Consider the following 20,573-nt stretch of genomic DNA (forward strand, 5'->3'; position numbering starts at 1 on the left):
TATTTTAAAACCCTACAACAGGACATTACAGATTTATATGTGATATATTTCAATGATAACCAGATTTGAATTTAACATGCACTAATCGATTTACCATAACATTATGCACTTTTTCCCTTCACTGAAATTTCACTGAGTTTTCCTTTCACTGAAACCCGAGTGGTAAACAAAAATTGTATTGAGTTATTTTAAATTTTCTTGTTATATCTTAAGTAATTTCATGATCAATTTACGGCAAACTAGAGAAAGGCAAAATACAACTAGCTAGGGATTACAATTAATTTAATACATACAAATACAGTGTGGAAAAAATGATAATGGGCCCTGGAGGGAAAGTACCTCAAAACCTTAAGCTAGCTCATTTTGCTTAAAGAAAACATTCCTTTATTTTTGAAAATAAACAAAACTGCATTCGAAGATTTTTCATTTTTTTTTTTTCAATTTTGCTTGTCTAAAAATAGAGAAATATATAAAATAAAATATAAAATAGCGAGTGTTTATTTTTTTAATTTTTAGTCGGCTCGATTCCCGGTTGAAACAAGCGAATTTCAAAAAACTTTGAATGCAGTTTTGTTTCTTTTTAAAAATAAAAGAATGTTTCCTTTGAGCAAAATGAGCTAACTTAATTAGGTTTTCAGGCACTTATTTCCCTCCAGAGTAATTCTTTCCACACTGTATTTAGCACAAATATGGAAGTTAAAATGTAGTTACAATAGAAATATGAGTCGTCAGAAGTTCACAGTGCAAATGAGCGTATAAACAGAAGCCAGAGTCGACACAACTTTGCGTCAACTCGACACAACTTTTCATCAACTCGACAACAGTAACCTAATCAGCTTCCGAAATTGTTCTAAAATTCCAATTCCCAAAGGAAAATTTCCAATGATAGCGAATTCCCAAGTTAGAAAGTAAAGTACCCAGTAGAACTTTTGCGAGACCGAAATAAGCATTATGAAGTTGAGAGTAATTATATTCCGATATTTGATTTCGTTCAACATGAGCCACATTAACGTGATTTAGAATTTGAATTGAAAATTGATTCGTAACTTTGTGCCGAATTCGTATAAACGAGATGCTTCGTTGTTAAGTTGCCTCCATATTCAATCTTGACCGTATTTTTAACTAAGAGCATAATTTCGATGGCTTTTTTATTCGAAATAAAAATACTGTATTTAATTGAATTGAATTGAGTTAAATATGATAACATTATTAAATAAAAAATGTAAAGTGATCTTCTTCTTCCTCGCGTTATCCCAGCATTTTGCCAACTAAAAATGGGGTCCCCTTTGACAACTAATCCCGAAAATTGACGTAGGCACTAGTTTTTACGAAAGTGACTGCCATCTGACCTTCCAATCCAGAGGGGAAATTGGGCCTTATTGGGATTAGACAGGTTTCCTCACGATGTTTTCTTTCACCAAAAAGGAACTGGTAAATCTCAAATGATATTTCGTACATATGTTGTACATGTCATGATTTAAAATATTTAAATACATAACTTTTACCTAAATAACTTTATAATAACATACAATATCAACGGCGGTCGGCCATACGTCAATAATGGTTGCTCCTCGGTAAAAACAAAATTCGATAATTAAAATGGTACAAATAGACAGTAGTGCAGTGAAAAACCTACTCATAGACCTCATACATCCACTCGAGCAAAAGTGAGTGATTTAAGTGCGTAATTACAAGAAATATGTAACGAAATGCGCAAAACAAAATCTGCTATAATAATAAAAATAAACTCGAGAGCTCAACTGAGGACGCGAAACGCGGTAAACAATATTGCAACGTCTACCGATGCCTGCCAGCAGCCACACCATCTAGCCGTCCTGCGGGCTTGGCACGTTAGCATTTTTATCGCCTGTCACCATGCCTGTCACGTTCTAACAAGTAAGTAAGTGCGAAAGTGACAGGTGATAAAAATGCAACCATGCTGACACCGCTGCTCCCGCGACCGCCTCGGCGCCGCGGAAACAGCGCGCCTCCGCCGTGCGCACGAAAGAGAAGCTCGCAGTGAAGACGAAGCAACCGTCGCAATTCAAACGCTTACCAGCTAAACAAGAGCTCTCGCAAATACAGACCGCGAAATCAGAAAAATATGTTTCAAACGAAAACAATTTAATTAAATACAACGGGGTTGTTAACCTGCAGAAAAAACACGACGATACAAAACAATATATTATTGTAAACGACACAACTGGCAACGACCAGTTAGCGCTCAAAACAACTTCCCCGCCTGCGCAGACAGCTGATCAAGAATGAGACTGTAAACAGTCGTCAACAGTGCCGCCGTAGCCGCAAAATTATTCCTGCGTCAATCAAAGGGTCCGCCAAATACAAGGTTGGAGGAGTCGAGATACTCAAGTTCGTGCACGGGTGCTTATTTAAAAACGACTCGACGCCAGAAAATGTAAACAGCCCCTTTAAAAGTTTTCGTGACGGCTACCACTACACAGCCGAACTTAATACCTGCAAAACGGGATACTTACAAATCGTACAAAATTGGCATACCTCTCAAGTGTTTAAGACGATTTTCTAACAAGGACTGCATGGCCTTTGTTACTGAATCTTTGTCAGGTCTCCCAGAACCAGCCAAAACAAACAAAACACCAACATTACAGAAAAATTAAATCACCCATGAACCTGTGTCGATTGGTATCTTACACCAAAATATCAACAGACTAGCGAAAAAAACCTACAGGTTAGAATCGGAACTCCAGTTACGCGACCAAGTTGATGTACTGTGCCTAACTGAACGAACACTGGCTACAAAGCAACCAGAGACCTACTGTATACATAAAATACCTACTGTAAACATATGTAACTACCATCTACGTGCTCACTTTTGCCGGCCGTCCATGACCGGAGGAGGAAGCTGCATCCCCTGCATGGAAAGGAAAGAAATAACGGACTTATCAGTAGAATCCCAGTTCGAGGTACCTATGTGCTGTCGAGTGCGTAGGATTGGATCTTATAGTGGTATGTTGTAATGTAACTCTCCCACCACTCTCCCTAACTAACCCTAATTTACCCTTATTAGCTAACCCGAGACTTGCCTAAAATACTAAAAATTTCAGTAAGAAGATCTAAATTCTAAAACCTTTAAAATACCGCAATTCGTAATTACCTTTTTTAGTTTTTTAAAGATAATGTAAATTACCTAAACAATTCTAATTAAATTGTTAATATCTTGATTTGGATCAGTAAATTGGCCAAATGATCGTCTAGTGTTTATGCAGAACCCTTCGTCACATAACCGTTAAGGATGACTCACGTTAGACCGGGCCGTGACCGGACCGGAGCTTCCGGCGCTTACTTTTCTATGACATGACAGGATTGACAGGTGATCACGTGATGCTTTCCATAGAAAACGAAGCGCCGGAAGCTCCGGCCCGGTCACGGCCCGGTCTAGCGTGAGTCATCCTTTAATAGTAACCGAAATCCTTTATATTTTCAAGAAGGAAAACCGCGTGATGAATTACTGTACAGATGCATTCTAGGTTTCCCATAGGCTTCCTACGTCAGGGCTGGAATGGTTTCGTCCATAGTTAATTATATGCGGCCGCAGGTTGATTGGAGATTAAATCCAGAGCGTGCGGCGAATTAATCTTCCCTGGTGCTCCAATCTCAGGATCTAGATAACGTGTTAAGGGGAAGCGTTAGTTTGAAGTGTTTACAGTTTTAATTGTGTTTAAGTAGTTTACAGTTTCCATCCTACTTACCTACTTTATACGAGGTAAATGTGAAAGTAACTGTCTGTCTGTCTGCCTTCCTTCACGCTTTAACCGCTGCACTGATTTAGATGAAATGTGGTATGGAGATAGTTTGAGGGCTGAGGAAGGACAAGATAGTTTTTATCAATCGTCATCATTATAATCCCACGTGGACAAAGTCGCGGGCAGGAGCTAGTCAGATATAAATCTATATCGGCATGGTTTACTTAAATATCGGAACATGCATTGTAACGCCCTTAAAGGTCATATTAATCAGATATTTGTAAGCACATTGACCGCTCCAATATAAGTATCTAATGGTGATTATGATGATGATCCTTGCGGCCTATTTCGACCATGGCGACCACTTCGACTCCTAGTAACTAAGAGCTAACTGTTACTGTTAGCACGGCGCTCGTGCGCTCGAATATGGCTGACGTAGAAGATCTTCGAGGCGAACCCCCGCGCACATTGAGAGCACGTGGGGACACCAGCCCCATAGTAGTAGTGAATGAAAGCAGGCTGGCGTGCTTTCAGCTTGTCGCGTTATAATGGTGAATATAACTACATAGGAATGTGCAAGAGTTTTAGAAACCAACTGGTTACAAAAAAGCTATGTAACTCTTCGTGACATGTTTGTTAATAAAACAAATGCCGCTATAGTTAAAATGAGTGTGTTGTGTACTACCTCTTCCGGAAATCGTTTTTTCCAGATCGCGATTTTTGCCATGCAATTTTTACCATTTTTTTTTTCAATAGCTACCCTTCCCGAAACCTCATATTTTCCCATTTTTATTTTTTTCCAGTAGCTTATTTTCCTGTTACATTTTCTAACCATTCGCATAATTTAGATATGTATTATTATTATAATATACGATACACTAATTAAAAAATAACTTCTTTTTGTAAATTTGTATCGTACAATAAAACAAGTCGGTTCTGGTCTGGTCGGTCAAACTACGTTATGTAACACTTCATTTATCATTATTGAGGATAGACTGTACGAAGATGACTTATAGGTATTTTTGTTTTGTGCGTTGATTAGGTCCCACGAGGAAAAAGCGTCACTAATTATTACGCATTCAGAATCCCAACATACGACTATTGTTATCAGTATTAGACAATAAGTATAACTTGTTCACTATGAATTACGAAAGAAAAAACAATGGAAGCAACCATCAAAAGCGTTGTTATACTAGCTGTTGCCCACGACTTCGTTCACGTGGATTTCTATATTGGTTGTTGTAATTCTACATGATCTTTGTAAAGCTAAAAAAAGGAGTTGAAAACACGTGACATTTCTGTCACAATATCTTCTTTCAAAGTTTCAACTCCCAGAATCGAAATAAAATATATAATTTATAAAAACTGTCAATCTCCTTTCGACCCCTTACAAGAAGAATTATCCAAAATACACAAAAAAATATTTACATTTTAAACACCTTTTTAGCCCCCTGACATGACGAAACTAAGAGTTTCTTTTTCGCTATGTTTATTGTGCAAATAACTATACTTCAATCTTTCTTAAACATACCTACGTAATAATAATGTCATATAATCGAAATTAAAAAATCTTTGTACGTCGACCACGTTTATCCTATCCTGAGTAATGGCAAAATGCGTCAGTCTTACGCCTGCGTTCGCGTCCTGTATAAAAGACTTACACTGTTGTCTACTGCTACAGTTTCACTTCAACGTTGCAACAATGGCGATGCGACACATCACACCCATAGTGATTCTAATATTCTAGCTCTATGGGGCTAAAGGTGGGGCTACAACTTACGCCATGCAGTATAAAGACTATGGGTACGTCGTGGAGACCCGCCGCCTAGTTGGAAATGTACCAGCATTTGCGTACATGCACTTTACTGGAGGACATTGGACCCTACACGTTCAGCGAAAAACGTGTTCTCCGCAGCCTAGTGGATACACGTTCAAGGATCACCTTCTATCGGAAATGACGTTGGTCGTATCGAAATCGACTTACCCCACCATATCGGGTACTAAGTCTTATACGATCCCTTAAACGTTATATAAGTGTATTGTTTTTCTTCTTTTAGCTTTTTTGTGTTTTGTTTTTCATAATGCTTTTTAATTATCTATGATTGTTTTTAATGTGTATGTATTTGTTATATGACGATTAAATTAACTATGATTTTTATACAAATTAAATATTCGCATCACATCTATCTTTTTGAAACTAGTTTTAATGAAAACTTGCAAGAAATATTTGCAAGAAAAATTGCAAGATAAGTTTGTTGTTGACTTTGTTGACAAATTAAAAAACATTTATTGCTTCTAAAAAATGGTTTACAGTGTTGGTCGGATAGTGTAATTTTTTGACTTTCCATTCTTGTACACCATATTGGTGGCAAACAAGCGTAATTCCCATCTAATGATAAACAGATCCCGTAGTCATATTCTAGGACACATGCGCATCACCAACCCGTTAATAAGCTCTTTTCTAAGATTACAATATAAGGTACTTGAAAAGTAAAAGTTGTCGTCGTTCCAAGAAAACGTTCACAAAATAACCTCACCTTAACGTTTCATGTAGTTCTAGCTGAAGATTACGTTACTTAGCATTCACACCTACGTTTCTTGACCATATTCTGTAGTTCCTATGTAAGGATGTAGGGGAGAGTGGGAGAATTGGGCATTCCCGGTAAAGCGGTTTCATTTCGGGTAAAAAGGAACGACAAGGTTTTTGTTTTCGTCCAAATTTAGTAGGATATCCCAAATTTAGTAGGATACATACACATAGGTATAAATATATTATAAGTGTGCGGTTTAAGAGGAATTTCCTCCCGCGTACGCTTCGGCTGTGGAATGAGCTCCCTGCCGAGGTCTTCCCGAGGGGCTACAGTATGGGGTTCTTCAAAAAAGGAGTGTACAGGTTTTTAAAGGGTCGGCAACGCGCGTGTAATATCTCTGGTGTTGCAGGCGTTCATAGGCTACGGTAACTGCTTACCATCAGGCGGGCCGTATGCTTGATTGCCACCGACGTGGTATAAAAAAAAAGCGCATATGCTAGTACTTCAACTTTTGTCGCTAATCTTCATTACACCTAACTTACAAGCAATTTTATTATGGGTACTTGGCCAAAAACTCGCAGTTCTTAGGCTGTTAGTTATCTTGCAATTATGCACAGTTTGTGCAAATTCCACTACTATTTATCGAATATACGGGGAGAATAAAAGCAGACCATAAGGGTAGTTCAATGATAACCATGTATCCAACCATTCCTTTAACACTTAGCCCGCGCTTACTCGATTATTTTACCAGGACTTATAAAAACTTTTAGCTTTTTTGTTATTCGGTATGGCTGCAAGCAAATAAACCGTTTCAACAAAATATTTTTTCAAGTCTCTGACGCAATGACAAAGACAATAGCCCCACAAACTTCAAAAACACATCTGGCATTCGAACCCACGCTACGAGAAAAACAACCTACTCGAAAAACAACACTTTCCTGTTTTGTCGGCCAAGCTGACCAATTTAACTGTGCATTTAATTTTATTTTGTAAGTTTTAGGTACATACGTGCTGAGATGATAGATCATCTCAGCACTAGAGTGTGCTGTGGTAATTAAACAATTATACTAGGTAGTAGCTATTGTGACGATTAAGTAAACTTGAGTCTATTTAGTTATACTGACATATAAGTATCCATAGTTTAAGCTTTTCGTCTTACAGTTCTAAATACTGTTTATAATTGTGCCTCCTACGTGAACTTAAATGTATCTGACATTACATTGTGAAGTCATAAAAAAAAAATTATAGGGACATTCTTACACAAATTGGCTAAGTACCACGGTAAGCTCAAGAAGGCTTGTGTTGTGGGTACTCAGACAACGATATAATATATATAATACTTATACAAACACTTAAACATCCATGACTCAGGAACAAATATCTGTGTTCATCACACAAATAAATGCCCTTACCGGGATTCGAACCCAGGACCATCGGCTTCACAGGCAGGGTCACTACCCACTAGGCCAGACCGGTCGATATATATGTGGTTAATATAAAATATTGATGGATAAGAGGATGCCGCCCTACCTAAGGAATAGACAAATCCCAATTTGCTTTAGGAATGGTAATATTAGCACCTCAACACCATAATCATCATATCAGCGGACATGTAATCGTCGTGGTCGGTATGTAAGCCAGCATAACACCTCTCCTGGAGAAGATCCTTGTCCCGAGTCTTGCACAGCGCTTATATAATGGTACCTAGCTGGAGCTCATCCTACACTACGTTTGTCGGTACGTGGTCGGCACTCAAAAATCGCCTTTCTCTACCTACCTTCGTCTTTCAAGAATAAGAGAATAAGAAGAAATACATCGAGTACGTATAAAGCGACATTCATAAAACGGAGCGATCAGCGGGAGAAAAAAGCATTAGTTCACCAACTCTCAACCCTCTTCGTATACCTACAGTCTGATAGGCTGGAGGCTGCATAGCCGGTCGATTGTAACCACCCCTCCCATCCCAGAACGTGTCAGTGTCACTACTGCTCTACTTGCTACATACATTATTTACCTAGGTACAAATAAAATAGCCCAGAGCGGACAGAATGAGGAAGTCTCCGAAGGACAGAATGAGAGTGTAGGAAGAGCTAGGAATACGTAAGACGGCTAATCAGGTCAAGCAGACACAGAAATAATCACGTTGCATCAGCCTAAATCACAAGAATCACACATTCACGATTGGGCGGTTATGGACAGTTATATTAAGCTACTTAGAAGCCAATTTAAGGATCGCCGCACCCTCTGGAATGCATCCGAAGAAAGTAATAACTATAATAGAAGACTCTGGGAACAATGTTACAGTTTTATCCTGGCCTTAAAGTGTGAGCAGTTAGCGTGTAAAAAACAAATTATATAGTTACGTATTGGTTATGAATGATGTCTGCTTAATTAGTGTTCTTCGGTACTGTAAAGTGTTGTGGGCGAGTGTAACAGCGATATTCGACCTTAATACATTTACAACGCTCCTCGAGGCTGTTGGTGACAGAGTTAAGAGAGAGAAAGGTGTACTCGGAGTTGTAGAGAACAGGCCCAACCGATACTCTCCACTGTTATGACAAAACAAGCGGAACGACTATATATATCGGAGACTGAAACTTAATCAGAACCAGAAGAAACTAAAATCTGTAGTAGAACTAATACGGAATCCCCAGTCCTTCGCAGGAAGAAACACTAAGGCGAGAGCGGCTAATGCTTTAATATCCGAGATAACGTAATAACGACGGGGCTATCCAGGTTTCTACAAAGAAGGTAAAAAGGGGAAGGTGAGGTAGTCACACAACCGCACACTTAGTATTTAATACACACCAAGTACTTATAGTATTATCTATCTACCCCATGCTGACTTTACGGTGCCTGTATTCGGGTCGGCTAAAATCTCCCGTCTTTTCAACGATCCTGACTGCAAACCCTACACTCCAGTCCTATCTACTGGGTGCTCCGGTGTCTCGGGCAGGCTGCAGGTGCCTACTGCCTACAGTATTATCGACATTTCTAGTTGTGTAAAAAAAATCAAACAATATTTTGGTGATTCGAGACAAAAATCTCAGCCCGGCCCCGGCCCTCGGAAATCCATGATACCGGCCCCGTCCTCCCAGCTCCGGCGGCCGGGCTGACGACCGTAACTTAGATGTAATAAGCTTGTAAAACGCAACAAAGTTGACACGACGCTACACAAAGGTAAATCGCCACCCTAAAATTAAACGCCGTCAACAAAGAAACTAAAATCGACAAAGTTGCTGCCAAATTCCTTAATTAAGATGCCGCTACTATTGCTAAAATAGGCTACCTTCTAGTTCCGTTGCTTCATGCTTTCGTTTTTTTTTTTTTAGAAAGATGTTTGTTAAGAGAATTGATTGTTAATGAAGCACGACTAAATTAGATGCAATTTTCATGCCTATTTATTACTTATTTTTTTGGAAAAGTGACTTAGATATTTATTTTAGACAGCTATAATATGCAATACAAAATGTTTAAAGTAGATATAATATTAAACTGTAGAAGTACATACATATATCAAAAGGCTGTGATAATGACTTGTAAGTAACATAAGTATACATTCACAAGTCTGCATTCCGGAATTTATTGTAGAGGAATAATGTTTCACCACACTAGCTCTGCTGGTAAAGGCTCTCTTGATTGTTCAAAAACTGATAAGAAAGTTGCATCTTATCCACATGTGGGGCAAAGTAATCAAATGCAAATTTTGAATTGTTTTCTTATATTTGCTAGTAGAATTGACTTTTAAATGATAAATATTTAGTAACATTCATTTTGAATTGATTTTTTTTGAATTTGTTTGATATTAAACAGTTAGTAGTGTGGTGAAAAATGTTGAGTTTCACTCGGTGGCAAAATTAATTTACCCCCGTGCCTTGAAACCCTCGCAACGCTCAAGATTCCATTTATCGAATTTATGCTCGTGGTTCAATTTCGGAATCTTTCGCTTGTTCCGGTATCAATATTAGCACAAGAGGTTAAACAACAACTTAGCGCCTTTGTAAAACAAATAACTATTAGTGTAGTATACGGCTTTTATACCAATTTACCTCGTGGAGGGCAGCGTACTACGTAGGCGAACAACATGCGAACGCGAAGCGGCGCGGCGCGGCGCGGCGCGGCGCGGCGCGGAGCGGAGCGGGGTGAATCAATCCTTAGACCTGTCCTATAGAAGTGTCCTACGTGGGCGATCTCGTTGCGAACGCGAACGCCTTGGGCCCGCCGCGCCGCGCCGCGCCGCTTCGCGTTCGCGAGTGTTCGCCTACGTAAGACGCAGCGTAAGGAATAGGTTTTGAAAACACCTTTTAAGGGCAAAAATAAAAAAAAACGTCAGTTGATAAAATTATTTATTTTAATGCATTTAAGATAATTCCCCGACATGTTGCGCATATATTATAATCAACACTGTACATTATCAAAACATGGACACTTTTTTTATAATAGTTTAAACTTTCATAAAAAACCACACACACAAGGAACACACACTACACATTAAGATATTAGATAAGTACCTATTTGACAATAGATTACTAATTTTATTTGAATGATAAACAATATGTTATTTCTGCTCTAAATGTTTATTGCCATAATATTACTAATAGGTAGATAATGTATGTTTGTTTAACTGAAATAATTTATTATTAACATAATAAGTCACCATTATATTTTAAGTTTTTAATATTTGTACGCCAATAGGCAAAGCACAGAGCTCTATTTATTATTTTGTATATAAGACCTTAACTGTATTACCTGTGTTCCACAAATAAATCTTTACTTTACTTTACTTTACTGTATTTCTTTGGTTACCCTTCTTACTTATGTTCCTATTTTTTGTTCCTTAACTTGTATCTTTTATTGAGGTGTGTCATAAAGAGTGAATAGAATATATAGAATAGATAAAATTATCTACATTATTATTTAAATAACCTTGATCAACATTTTTTATTTTTACACGGTTAGGTTCTAGATACATTAATTGCCAATATTTTATTTAAGGCGCCGTAACATTTTTTTTTAAGGTTTATGGGCTTCAGGGAGAAAAATAATGGTTTATGCCTTCACAGAACACCGTTACACTCTTTAAGATTTTTTTTATCAATTAGCATTTAAAAAAAATATAAAACAAATACAATTACCGAAGACCACAATACTTATATTTTTTCCTAATTCAGTCGTCGTCGTAACGTTGGCTTAGACTTCTAAGAATAAATATATCAATAACACTTGTCTGCTTCTTCTTCTCTCGTTCCCCTAAACAATGGATGCCCAGAAAGCAGCGGTGTTGACAGCCCGGACCTTGGCGTCTCAGGTCTGTCTTGTCTAATTTGTCTGCTTAAAATTATTAAATGCTTTGACAATTATAGAAATATTAGTCGTTACCATTTTTTTTATTCTTAAGATAATAAATTAAAGACGGGGGGATAAACTTAATTAAAAGATATATACCTACTTATATACATATACCTACTTACTTCATTCAATATGTTACAAAAAGTCAAAGTCCTGTAAGTATGTACAAATCTAATATTGTGTTCGGTTACCGCGATAGTTACTCATGAAATAAAACTATGAAAACGGATGGGGATGAGTCAATGTCATATATAATCCGTTTTCATATCTATTTAGGGTCAAATGCACGAACAAATAATCACAACATTTTATTGTATGGGAAATTTCATAGTTTTACTGATAGACGTTGATCAGTCCGTCCGTCAATAGGGATGATGACACAAGTTGAATTTTATAACAAAATCTAGTAAAACAGATGGCAAATGAGCAATTTATCACAATGAAGAGGCCTGTGGCGGATATTATCATTGGTATTTTTGGGACGAAGCATGTTGCTGATTTGCATTTGTAGCCACCATACGAAGACTGAGTTGCGGATTTTTACATGTAACTAGATTATTTTTTAAGATTTTCTCAATTTCTGTATTTTTTTTAATGTAGTGTGCACATTTTTATTGTTTTGTGAGAATAAATGATTAAGATTAACTATTTATCACAATAATGTCAATATTAAAATAATATATGGAAATAATACAAAAATACAGGAGCAAAAAGTTTCAAAATTTAAGTTTCGTTTTAACTTCCAAAAAGGACAAAAGTAAAGGATACGATTCGATTTCTTACAATTTATTCAAAAAAAGATTGTACGGCAACTATATACCTACATAAACACAATATTTCACAGACAAAAGAGCAATTTTCTTGTTTTGTCCATACTTCAAGATGGCTCTCAGTGACCTTGAAGTCACGTTCACTGTTAGGACGTTTTGTTAGGAGCGGTTCGCGAGTGAAGTACGACTGTCGAACTTTGACTATCATTTCTGACTTTTGTATTGCTTTAATGCAATGGGTCCCTTATAGATCCTAAAAATGAGCCCGATCGATTGATACCATTAATGAAAATTTGTCATCTAGCCTATTTTAGCTAAGTGCAAGCGACCCTAAAATTACAAAATATTTGACATCTGAAAACCTAAGTAATGAATTATGCTTAGCTTACATTCTTATTCTTTAATTTGAGCACAAATCTCCTATTATCACCGGAATTTTCCGTCTGAGTATTTTTATCAGAAACGCTTTGTTGATTCTTTCCTATATCCTTCACTTGGTCCTTGACATCATTGATTGCATTAGCCAATTCTTCTAAACGACTCATTATGTCTCCAAACTTAGTTCGTATCTCCATCCCCTTTTCGACTTTCGAATTCTCTATTAATTCAGTTAATGAATACCTATCATCAGTCACTATAGTCTTGAAAAGCATGTCCATTTGATCTCTGTACATTTTCTTACTGGCTTCTCGTTCTTTTTGCTGGTATTTTGTCTTTACTTTATGCAATATAGAGTCTAAAATATGAGGTGGTAGCGATTGTTCTTTGGCAAAATAATATGGTTCATCGGCATCTGCAAGGACTTCATAACATACCTCCCAATGCTTTATAATACAAGGTCTTATATAGATTTTTCTTATAAACCTTCTACAGTGAAATTTCTTATGAACCAAACTTTTAAATACGCCTCCAAATACAAAGGCATCTAGATAGCTTAAGAAATTCACTTGTTTCTTTAATCTTCTAACATCCCCGACCATTTTCAGATCTGCTATGTCACTTACTGCCACACCTATTAAGAAGTTCACAAATACCATTGATACTAAAATCAAGAACAGTACAAATAACATGTGGTCTATTGTCTTTGTGTATGTAAACTCTTCGGTATCGAAGTTTCGAAAATAGTGATGCGATGAGTTAACAAGGTTTGATGCATTTGCATGGTTTGTAGTATTCTCAAGATTTGTTCCATTGACAACCGCTGACACATTTTCCCTAATATGCCTTAATGGTCTACCGTGGGTTGCGTTGGGTTCCTTAAATAATGCACTGTAGTCAAACTCTGACGTCATCATGGCTACTGTCTTCACAAAAGCCGCCCATGGCCCATCAAAAGGGGGGTACGCGTGATATTGAACCATGAAACTTAGTGCAAAAGCAATAAGTAGGAAGGCGCATGTCAGCAATATCTGAAATAAGAAAATATTGTTTTACATGCAAAAATTTTAATACTCTTTATTTACATAGAAGATATATATACAGTGGTACTACGTGAACGAAATTAATAACTAGCTTAAATCTAAAATAGGCCCTTGAGGCATTGTACCAAGGATGCTGGCGGCATTTCCTCGCTGTATCGCAATGCTGATACGTTGTGCGAGGAAGCCGCCAGCTCTTCGGTCACCAGTTACGTCAACCAGACGCTTCGCGATTTCTGCATTATACATATTTTACATGCTTATTTTATTTAACAAAGTGTGTGTGTGTGTGTGTGTGTGTGTGTGTGTGTGTGTGTGTGTGTGTGTGTGTGTGTGTGTGTGTGTAGGTGTAGTGTAGTGTAGTTATTATAAGCAGAGAAGAATGAATGAATACATGATCAAAAGTTATTACTTTTCTCGTTATTCTTATCTATGTTTGCTTAATTCAATATTAAATTTAAAAAATGGTATGTACGAACTCCAAAGCGATAAAGTACTCAACTAACCTTGAAGAAGTTACTAGCAACTTTACTGAACATCTGTAGATAATATCCCCAGTATGGGAATCTAGAGAGGAGGTACATCATATAAGCCCACGTCAGAAGCAGAGCTCCAGTAGCCACGTGTCTTAGAGATTCGTGCTCGAGCCACTGATCTTCCTCAGTAAAGAGCAGTACAAGTGTCAGGACTATTGAGCCAAATTTTACCCAATTTTCCAAGCATGTGAGATAGTGTAGCCTTTTAACGTATATGAATAGGAGTTCCTGTAAATAAATAACATAAATAATTACAAAGATGCATGTAATAGAAAAGATTTGTGCTATTTTACAATGCATAATTATTTTCTAAAAACGTACCTGAACGATGACCAAAAGTATCGGCGCATAGAGCAGATTGCTGCTCATATAGTTATTTTTTTCTTTATCACAGAAATTAACTATTAAGACAAAGTTTAGTGTTAGAACAAAAATGGTGTAAATTGCTACAATCACGTAAAAGAACGGCACCAAAGTGATCCATTTTAAATAAATGAGACTCTCAATCAATGGGTGCTTGAGGATATTTTTCTGATTACATCTGACTAGTTCCTCTAAAACTTTAATTTGACTGGTTTCATGATCTTTTAATAAGACCCCATAATCTATACTAATCTCACAGCCAGCTTCACCTAGTTCTGGCAATTTTGATTCTATAAATTCATCGAATACTTCTTCAAAAAATTGTGTCGCATTGGGAAGCTTCGTTGCTATAGTTTCTATAACAGTCTGTTTTCTTTTATCCCGGTATTCAGAAGGGTTAGATAAAACAGCACCCTTGCGTAATATCGTTGCAACTACTTCTCGGTGACATCTGTCAGCGGCTAAGTTTAAAGCAGAACGCCCTTTATCATCGATATCGCCAATGGCTTCTGGATCGATGTCCATTAAAGCTCCAACTACATCTGGACAATTTTTAGAAGCAGCTATTTGTAACGGCGTCCAATCTGCTATGAACTCGCCTTTAGTTTTGAGTCTTAAATTTGCTTTCTTGTAGTACAACATTTTAATGCATTCAAGACGATTATTCAATGCAGCAATGTGCACCGGAGCGTAACCGCGATTGTCGAATGAATTTATCATCGTACGTGTAGAATCTTCATCATAACTGAGAATAAAATCTACAATTTTCTTGTCGCCAAATTGTATAGCTGCGTGCAAAGCAGTACTTCTTTCTCCTGTCACTTTGAATAGATTGGCACCTTTTCGGATTAGTGCTTTAACACAACCAAGGTGTCCGCTTCGAATAGCTATGTAAAGTGGCGTCTGATCTATTTTATTAAAGAGATCAACGTTGACATCATTGGTGCCTAATAGTATTTCGAGTATTTCTTTGTCACCGCGATCGGCTGCTAAATGCAACGGTGTTTCGTGGATCTAAAACAATAAAAAGTAAGTACTTAATATTCACATATAACATATAACACAAATATGTACATAGTCCTTCGTAAGGTAAACGCCGTAATACAGTGCATATTTTTCCTGACATGATATAATTGCCGCTTAGCAACTGTACGAGTACAGCAGACACCGTAATCTTTCATTATCTATAATACCTAGGTAATACCAGTGACCGTGAGAAACCAGGTATTAATCGCGTGGCGTTGTTTACAAACACACTCTTACTCCTAGACTTCAACCACATTAAGTATACACCGAGTTGGCACCAAATAGTAGTACAATAATATACATAGCTTGGAACTATTGGTATTGACAATGTATGGCCGCACCAAACTTCACACTATATTGTCGGTCGACTTAGCAAGTACGGCGATTAGAACTTTATAATCTTGTTATAAAACGGTTGTGGATATGATCTTTCAGCCGTCAACAGTGTCATTTCTGGTTGAAGAGTTTCACTATTGAAAGTTGACAGGTCATATCCATAGCAGTTTTATAACAAGATTATAAAGTTCGAAGAGCCCTCTTGGTCCGAGTTTATGTCAAGTCTGTCAAGTGAAATTGTTAACTCTGACCAAACACTCTAGGGGTGAGTATGTAGGGGTCATACTTAACAACGTTTACTATAATATAATAATAAATCATTCTATATATACAGAATAATTATTATCATAAAATTAACATTACAATAAATAATAAAAAATAAACAATATTGAAATGAACTTTGTTATGTTTCTAGAAGTACATACCCAAGTAGCTTATACATAAAAAGTACTTCTAGAAACATTGTTGTCCTCACAGTGCCTCATATATGGGCAGTCAAACCTCTCGGCTATCAACCGCAGGATGGGGTTGGGGCTGGCCCGCACCCGGCGCACCAGGATGTGCATCGTTTGCGCATAGTTGTATAAAAGCAATCTATGCGTGCTTCAGCAAACATCCCTGATGCGCTGCAGAAGCGGGGCAGCTATAGCAGCACTATAGGGCCAACCCCCATATCGCGAGAAAAATAATCTGCCGTCTCATACATATCGATGAATTAGTCAATGTTTTCTATAGGTAGATTAGATGACTTTTTTTGCGACTTCAGGGTTCGCCCCATAGTAAAAGTTGTTCAGTATGACCTACATATCCACCCCTCACTGTATGATCAGCCATATCCATTTCACCCTGTATAATAATGTTAAAAGTGAATACGAGTGAAGTGACAACGCAAAATATTGCTAGAAATTTACCGTACCTATATTTCGTCAAAGCAGAACATATTTAATATCTTATACTAATAATAATGTGTTATGTTGTGAGTATAATAAAATGCCTGCAATATTTCTTCTGCTAGAATAGATAATAATGTTATCATCGCAATTTGATCTACAACTCAAACTGTTGCTTAATGAACTGTGTCTTCGATAACATGCGTTATAACTTATAGTTATGAATGAATGAGTATTTTTATTTCGTGTAACACATGGACACATATTTTTATTAGTAGAACTTACAAACTAAGGGGTTAGTGGGTACAGCGAACTTAAATTTAAAACAAAACAACACTGATGGGGGAATGTAAGTCAGTCATTCCTGTCCACTATCATTCGTAGGATGATGTTGGGCACCCGGCGCACCAGGGAAGCTGCGCGTGCACGCATGATACTATAGAAACAGTCAATGCGCGCAGCCGCGAACATCTATCTGATCCCTGATGCGCTTCAGAAACGAGACAGCCCCATCAACACCCGGAACGCATTATTGTACTACCTGATCCAGTCTATAAATGAGATTCTGATCGTCATCCAGCGTAACGTTCTTGAAGCGGTGGAAGGGCTGGTTTGAAGTAGCCGTGGATTCAGCTCCGGCATCCAAGATATCGCAGACTCCTGACACCCAGCTTGACATCACAGCTGCTTGGAGCAGCGTGACTCCGTCGTGGTCTCTCGTGTTTGCACGCTCTGCTAAAGATTCCAGGTCGTTGATTCTGTGGCTTAGGAGAACCTGAAAAATTTAGTTAAGTACTGTCACCAAACACATCGATAGGGATACATTTAGCATACCTATTTACTTGAAATGTTAATAGATACATGCTTTATTTAAAATTGAATATCATAACCTTTAGTTTATTTGACTGCAGTTAATGTAAAATAAAAAATCGTTTTTAAAGTTAGAAGATATTGTTCATTAATCTAGTTTAAAAGAAATGGTACTTAATCAAGATCAAAGGCAACAAAAAAAAATCTACAAATTATTCTTTCCCGAGATAAACTGACCAGGAAATATAGCATTAACAATCTCCTAAAAAGTAATAACACCTTTTTAGGGGACCGAATCACAAACAGGTATCAATTGGTTGACATCATGACATCACTGATAGCGCCCGCATCTACTTATACGGGCTATACGGCTCGTATAAACTACATAGTCGGGGCTATAATTAAGGACCAACAACAAAAGAAGAAAATACTAGTTCTTATTTTGTTTTGACATATTTCCATACATTGGAGTGCATTGATTTTATACAAGTGCGTCTTTAAATTTATAGCTAGACTGAATATGATCAAGGAATCGATCTTGACATATTTTTATTAACCTAATAACACTTTTAGGGTAGGAAACCATACAACAAACAAAACCCACAAGCGTAATTAAATTGGCCCAATTTTACCTTAAAAGCTTCGTCCATTTTATGTTTCACACAAAGATGCAGCGGCGTATACCCAGAGCTGTTCAAGCATTCGACGAACGCGCCGGCGTCCAGCAGCAACCGAATAGACGGGAGACATCTTATTTCGACGGACGTATGTAGAGGAGTGTCGATGTTGTCTATCTCTCCCTTCATCGTGTTGAATGTGCCGCCTGCTTCTAGTAGCATCCTTATTACGTCTGCTAAGCTACAAAAGGTCACATCAAATTGATCATCTAGTAACGTAGGAGTAGTCGGTAGTGACCTTCCCAACGAATCATGAAGTCTTGGGTTCAAATCCTTGTAATTTGTGTTTATCACAAACATTTGTGCGTAAGTTTAAGATGTTGTATCTATTCCCCACGACACAAAGACTTATTGAACTTACTGTGGTATACTAGGTCGATTTGTTTAAGATTGTCCCATAATCTTTATTTATTTACCTATGTACCTATATCATTGATAGACAACAGCTAGAACTAAGAATCTGCACAGATCAGTGGCTAGCTATCCTCTAACAGATTTCAGCACAATCAGATTTTAGGTTTACTTAAGGGATTTGCGGGCTTCTAAGCTACGTTTTCGGTACGTAGTCGAGACTTGAGAATTATTCTACGCTAGACGCTTTCAAAATATGTGGACAATAGTACTGTCAATATTATGACGATTAACAACTTACTCAACTATTTTTCTTCGTCGGTAATGCGCATATCCTGCTACGTCAAGCGCAGTCCTGCCTCTGTCATCGCAAATGTTGGGATCGTGGCCTGAAAGAAAACTTTAGATGTAGGTACAATAAGCTGGAGAGATAAGTGTCCCCCCTGCTAACAAATTTCTATGGGTGGTCACTTAGCTCTGCTTACTGTACATCAAGTCCCAAAATTGCATGGCTAGCTGTACAATCAAAAACATTAAAAGCCAATCCAAGCACTTAACTCTATCTATTTAATTCGGGCTGCTAGTTCTGTTGGCTGATATATATTTACTTTGCTCAGTATTATTAAATTTCAACTAGCTGGGTGCGTAGCCAACGTGCCAATTGTTTACGCTCCGTTGCGAACGAAACACAACTGTCACTCTCCCACTAATATGGAAGAGCGATAGCGAGACACATAGCGTGTCGTTGTCGTAGCGCAAGCGATTGCGATTGTCACCTTGGCTAGGCGGGTGCCTACTATACGAATACTATACGATAAAGCTGCAATTATATGATATCTGGTCATGGCATGGTCTGCGCCTTTTCCTGGCATACAGATCGGGTTGGCACCGGTGAGGAGTTACTTTTCAAAGGGGTTTATTTCTCTATGAAACCCATATACATAGGCCCTTTTGAAAATACACACCTCAGTTGTCTGGTCAATCGTGAACCTTGTTTTAAAGGAGTCATGTCACCAATGGTCAGTTCCATATATTGCTGTTAGTAAAGCCTTCTCAGTGGGACCTTCAATCAGCGCAATGTGCATCCTCACATATTATTTACCTGCGTTTAGAAGCACTCGAATGCGAAACCCGAGATTCTTGGCACTGGCGTGGTGTAACTCCGTCCATCCTGACTGATATCGAGGAAGGTGACTGGAAACAAGTGAATTTAAGAAAAAAATATATATAAGATCACGGGCTGGACCGGCAGGACGCCGACGGCGGGCAGCTGGATGGCAAGCGGCCGCTCAAGGACATTCATAGGTTCATTACATTGGTCTTGTATGAACGGCCTTGAAATGTCCCTCGTCGCTCGCTGCCCGGCGACGCCCAGTTTGCGGCCTCAGCATTTGATAGTAAAAAGAAAACGTATACGTACGACAAAATTAAATCTTATAACTTATAATACACATAAAACTGTCAGCGCACCAAAAAATTTTTTTACATAATTTTTATCAATGTAACACTGATTTCATGTTGTGCCTCTCTGTAAATTATAAATTAGCCTAAGTATACAATTTATTGATTAACGTGGCAAATAAAAATAATAACAAATAAGTACATATCGTTAAAGTTAATGATTTTTAAAACTGATAAAAAACTACTAGCGGAAATAATGTTTAATCTCAAACCCCTTTTTCGATAAAACTACCTGTTAAATGCACAGTTATTCTCTTAGTAATAATACCTGCAGAACATTATTTTGTCGTAAAGTTCCTTTAACAGGAACAGTCTATAGTTACCTATCAATCC

General features: G+C 37.7%; 2 protein-coding genes across 2 annotated transcripts in view; one reads left to right on the forward strand and one right to left on the reverse strand.

Annotated features, from left to right (window-relative positions):
- Nucleotides 1-20,573, forward strand: part of LOC134750778 (uncharacterized) — a 347,410-nt gene that overhangs the window by 242,141 nt on the left and 84,696 nt on the right. The gene's annotated exons all lie outside the window — the stretch shown is intronic.
- LOC134750747 (transient receptor potential cation channel subfamily A member 1-like) overlaps nt 12,731-20,573 on the reverse strand; it is a 32,545-nt gene continuing 24,702 nt past the window's right edge. The window contains exons 4-10 of the mRNA XM_063685988.1: nt 19,882-19,973; nt 19,081-19,168; nt 18,384-18,609; nt 17,483-17,716; nt 14,648-15,703; nt 14,297-14,554; nt 12,731-13,781 (exon numbers count right to left, since the gene is read on the reverse strand). Coding sequence (XP_063542058.1) covers nt 12,753-13,781; nt 14,297-14,554; nt 14,648-15,703; nt 17,483-17,716; nt 18,384-18,609; nt 19,081-19,168; nt 19,882-19,973 — 2,983 coding nt within the window. The 3' untranslated portion in view covers nt 12,731-12,752. The remainder of the gene's footprint in view (nt 13,782-14,296; nt 14,555-14,647; nt 15,704-17,482; nt 17,717-18,383; nt 18,610-19,080; nt 19,169-19,881; nt 19,974-20,573) is intronic.

The sequence above is a fragment of the Cydia strobilella genome, chromosome 20 (genome assembly GCF_947568885.1).
Source record: "Cydia strobilella chromosome 20, ilCydStro3.1, whole genome shotgun sequence".
Lineage (NCBI taxonomy): Eukaryota > Metazoa > Arthropoda > Insecta > Lepidoptera > Tortricidae > Cydia > Cydia strobilella.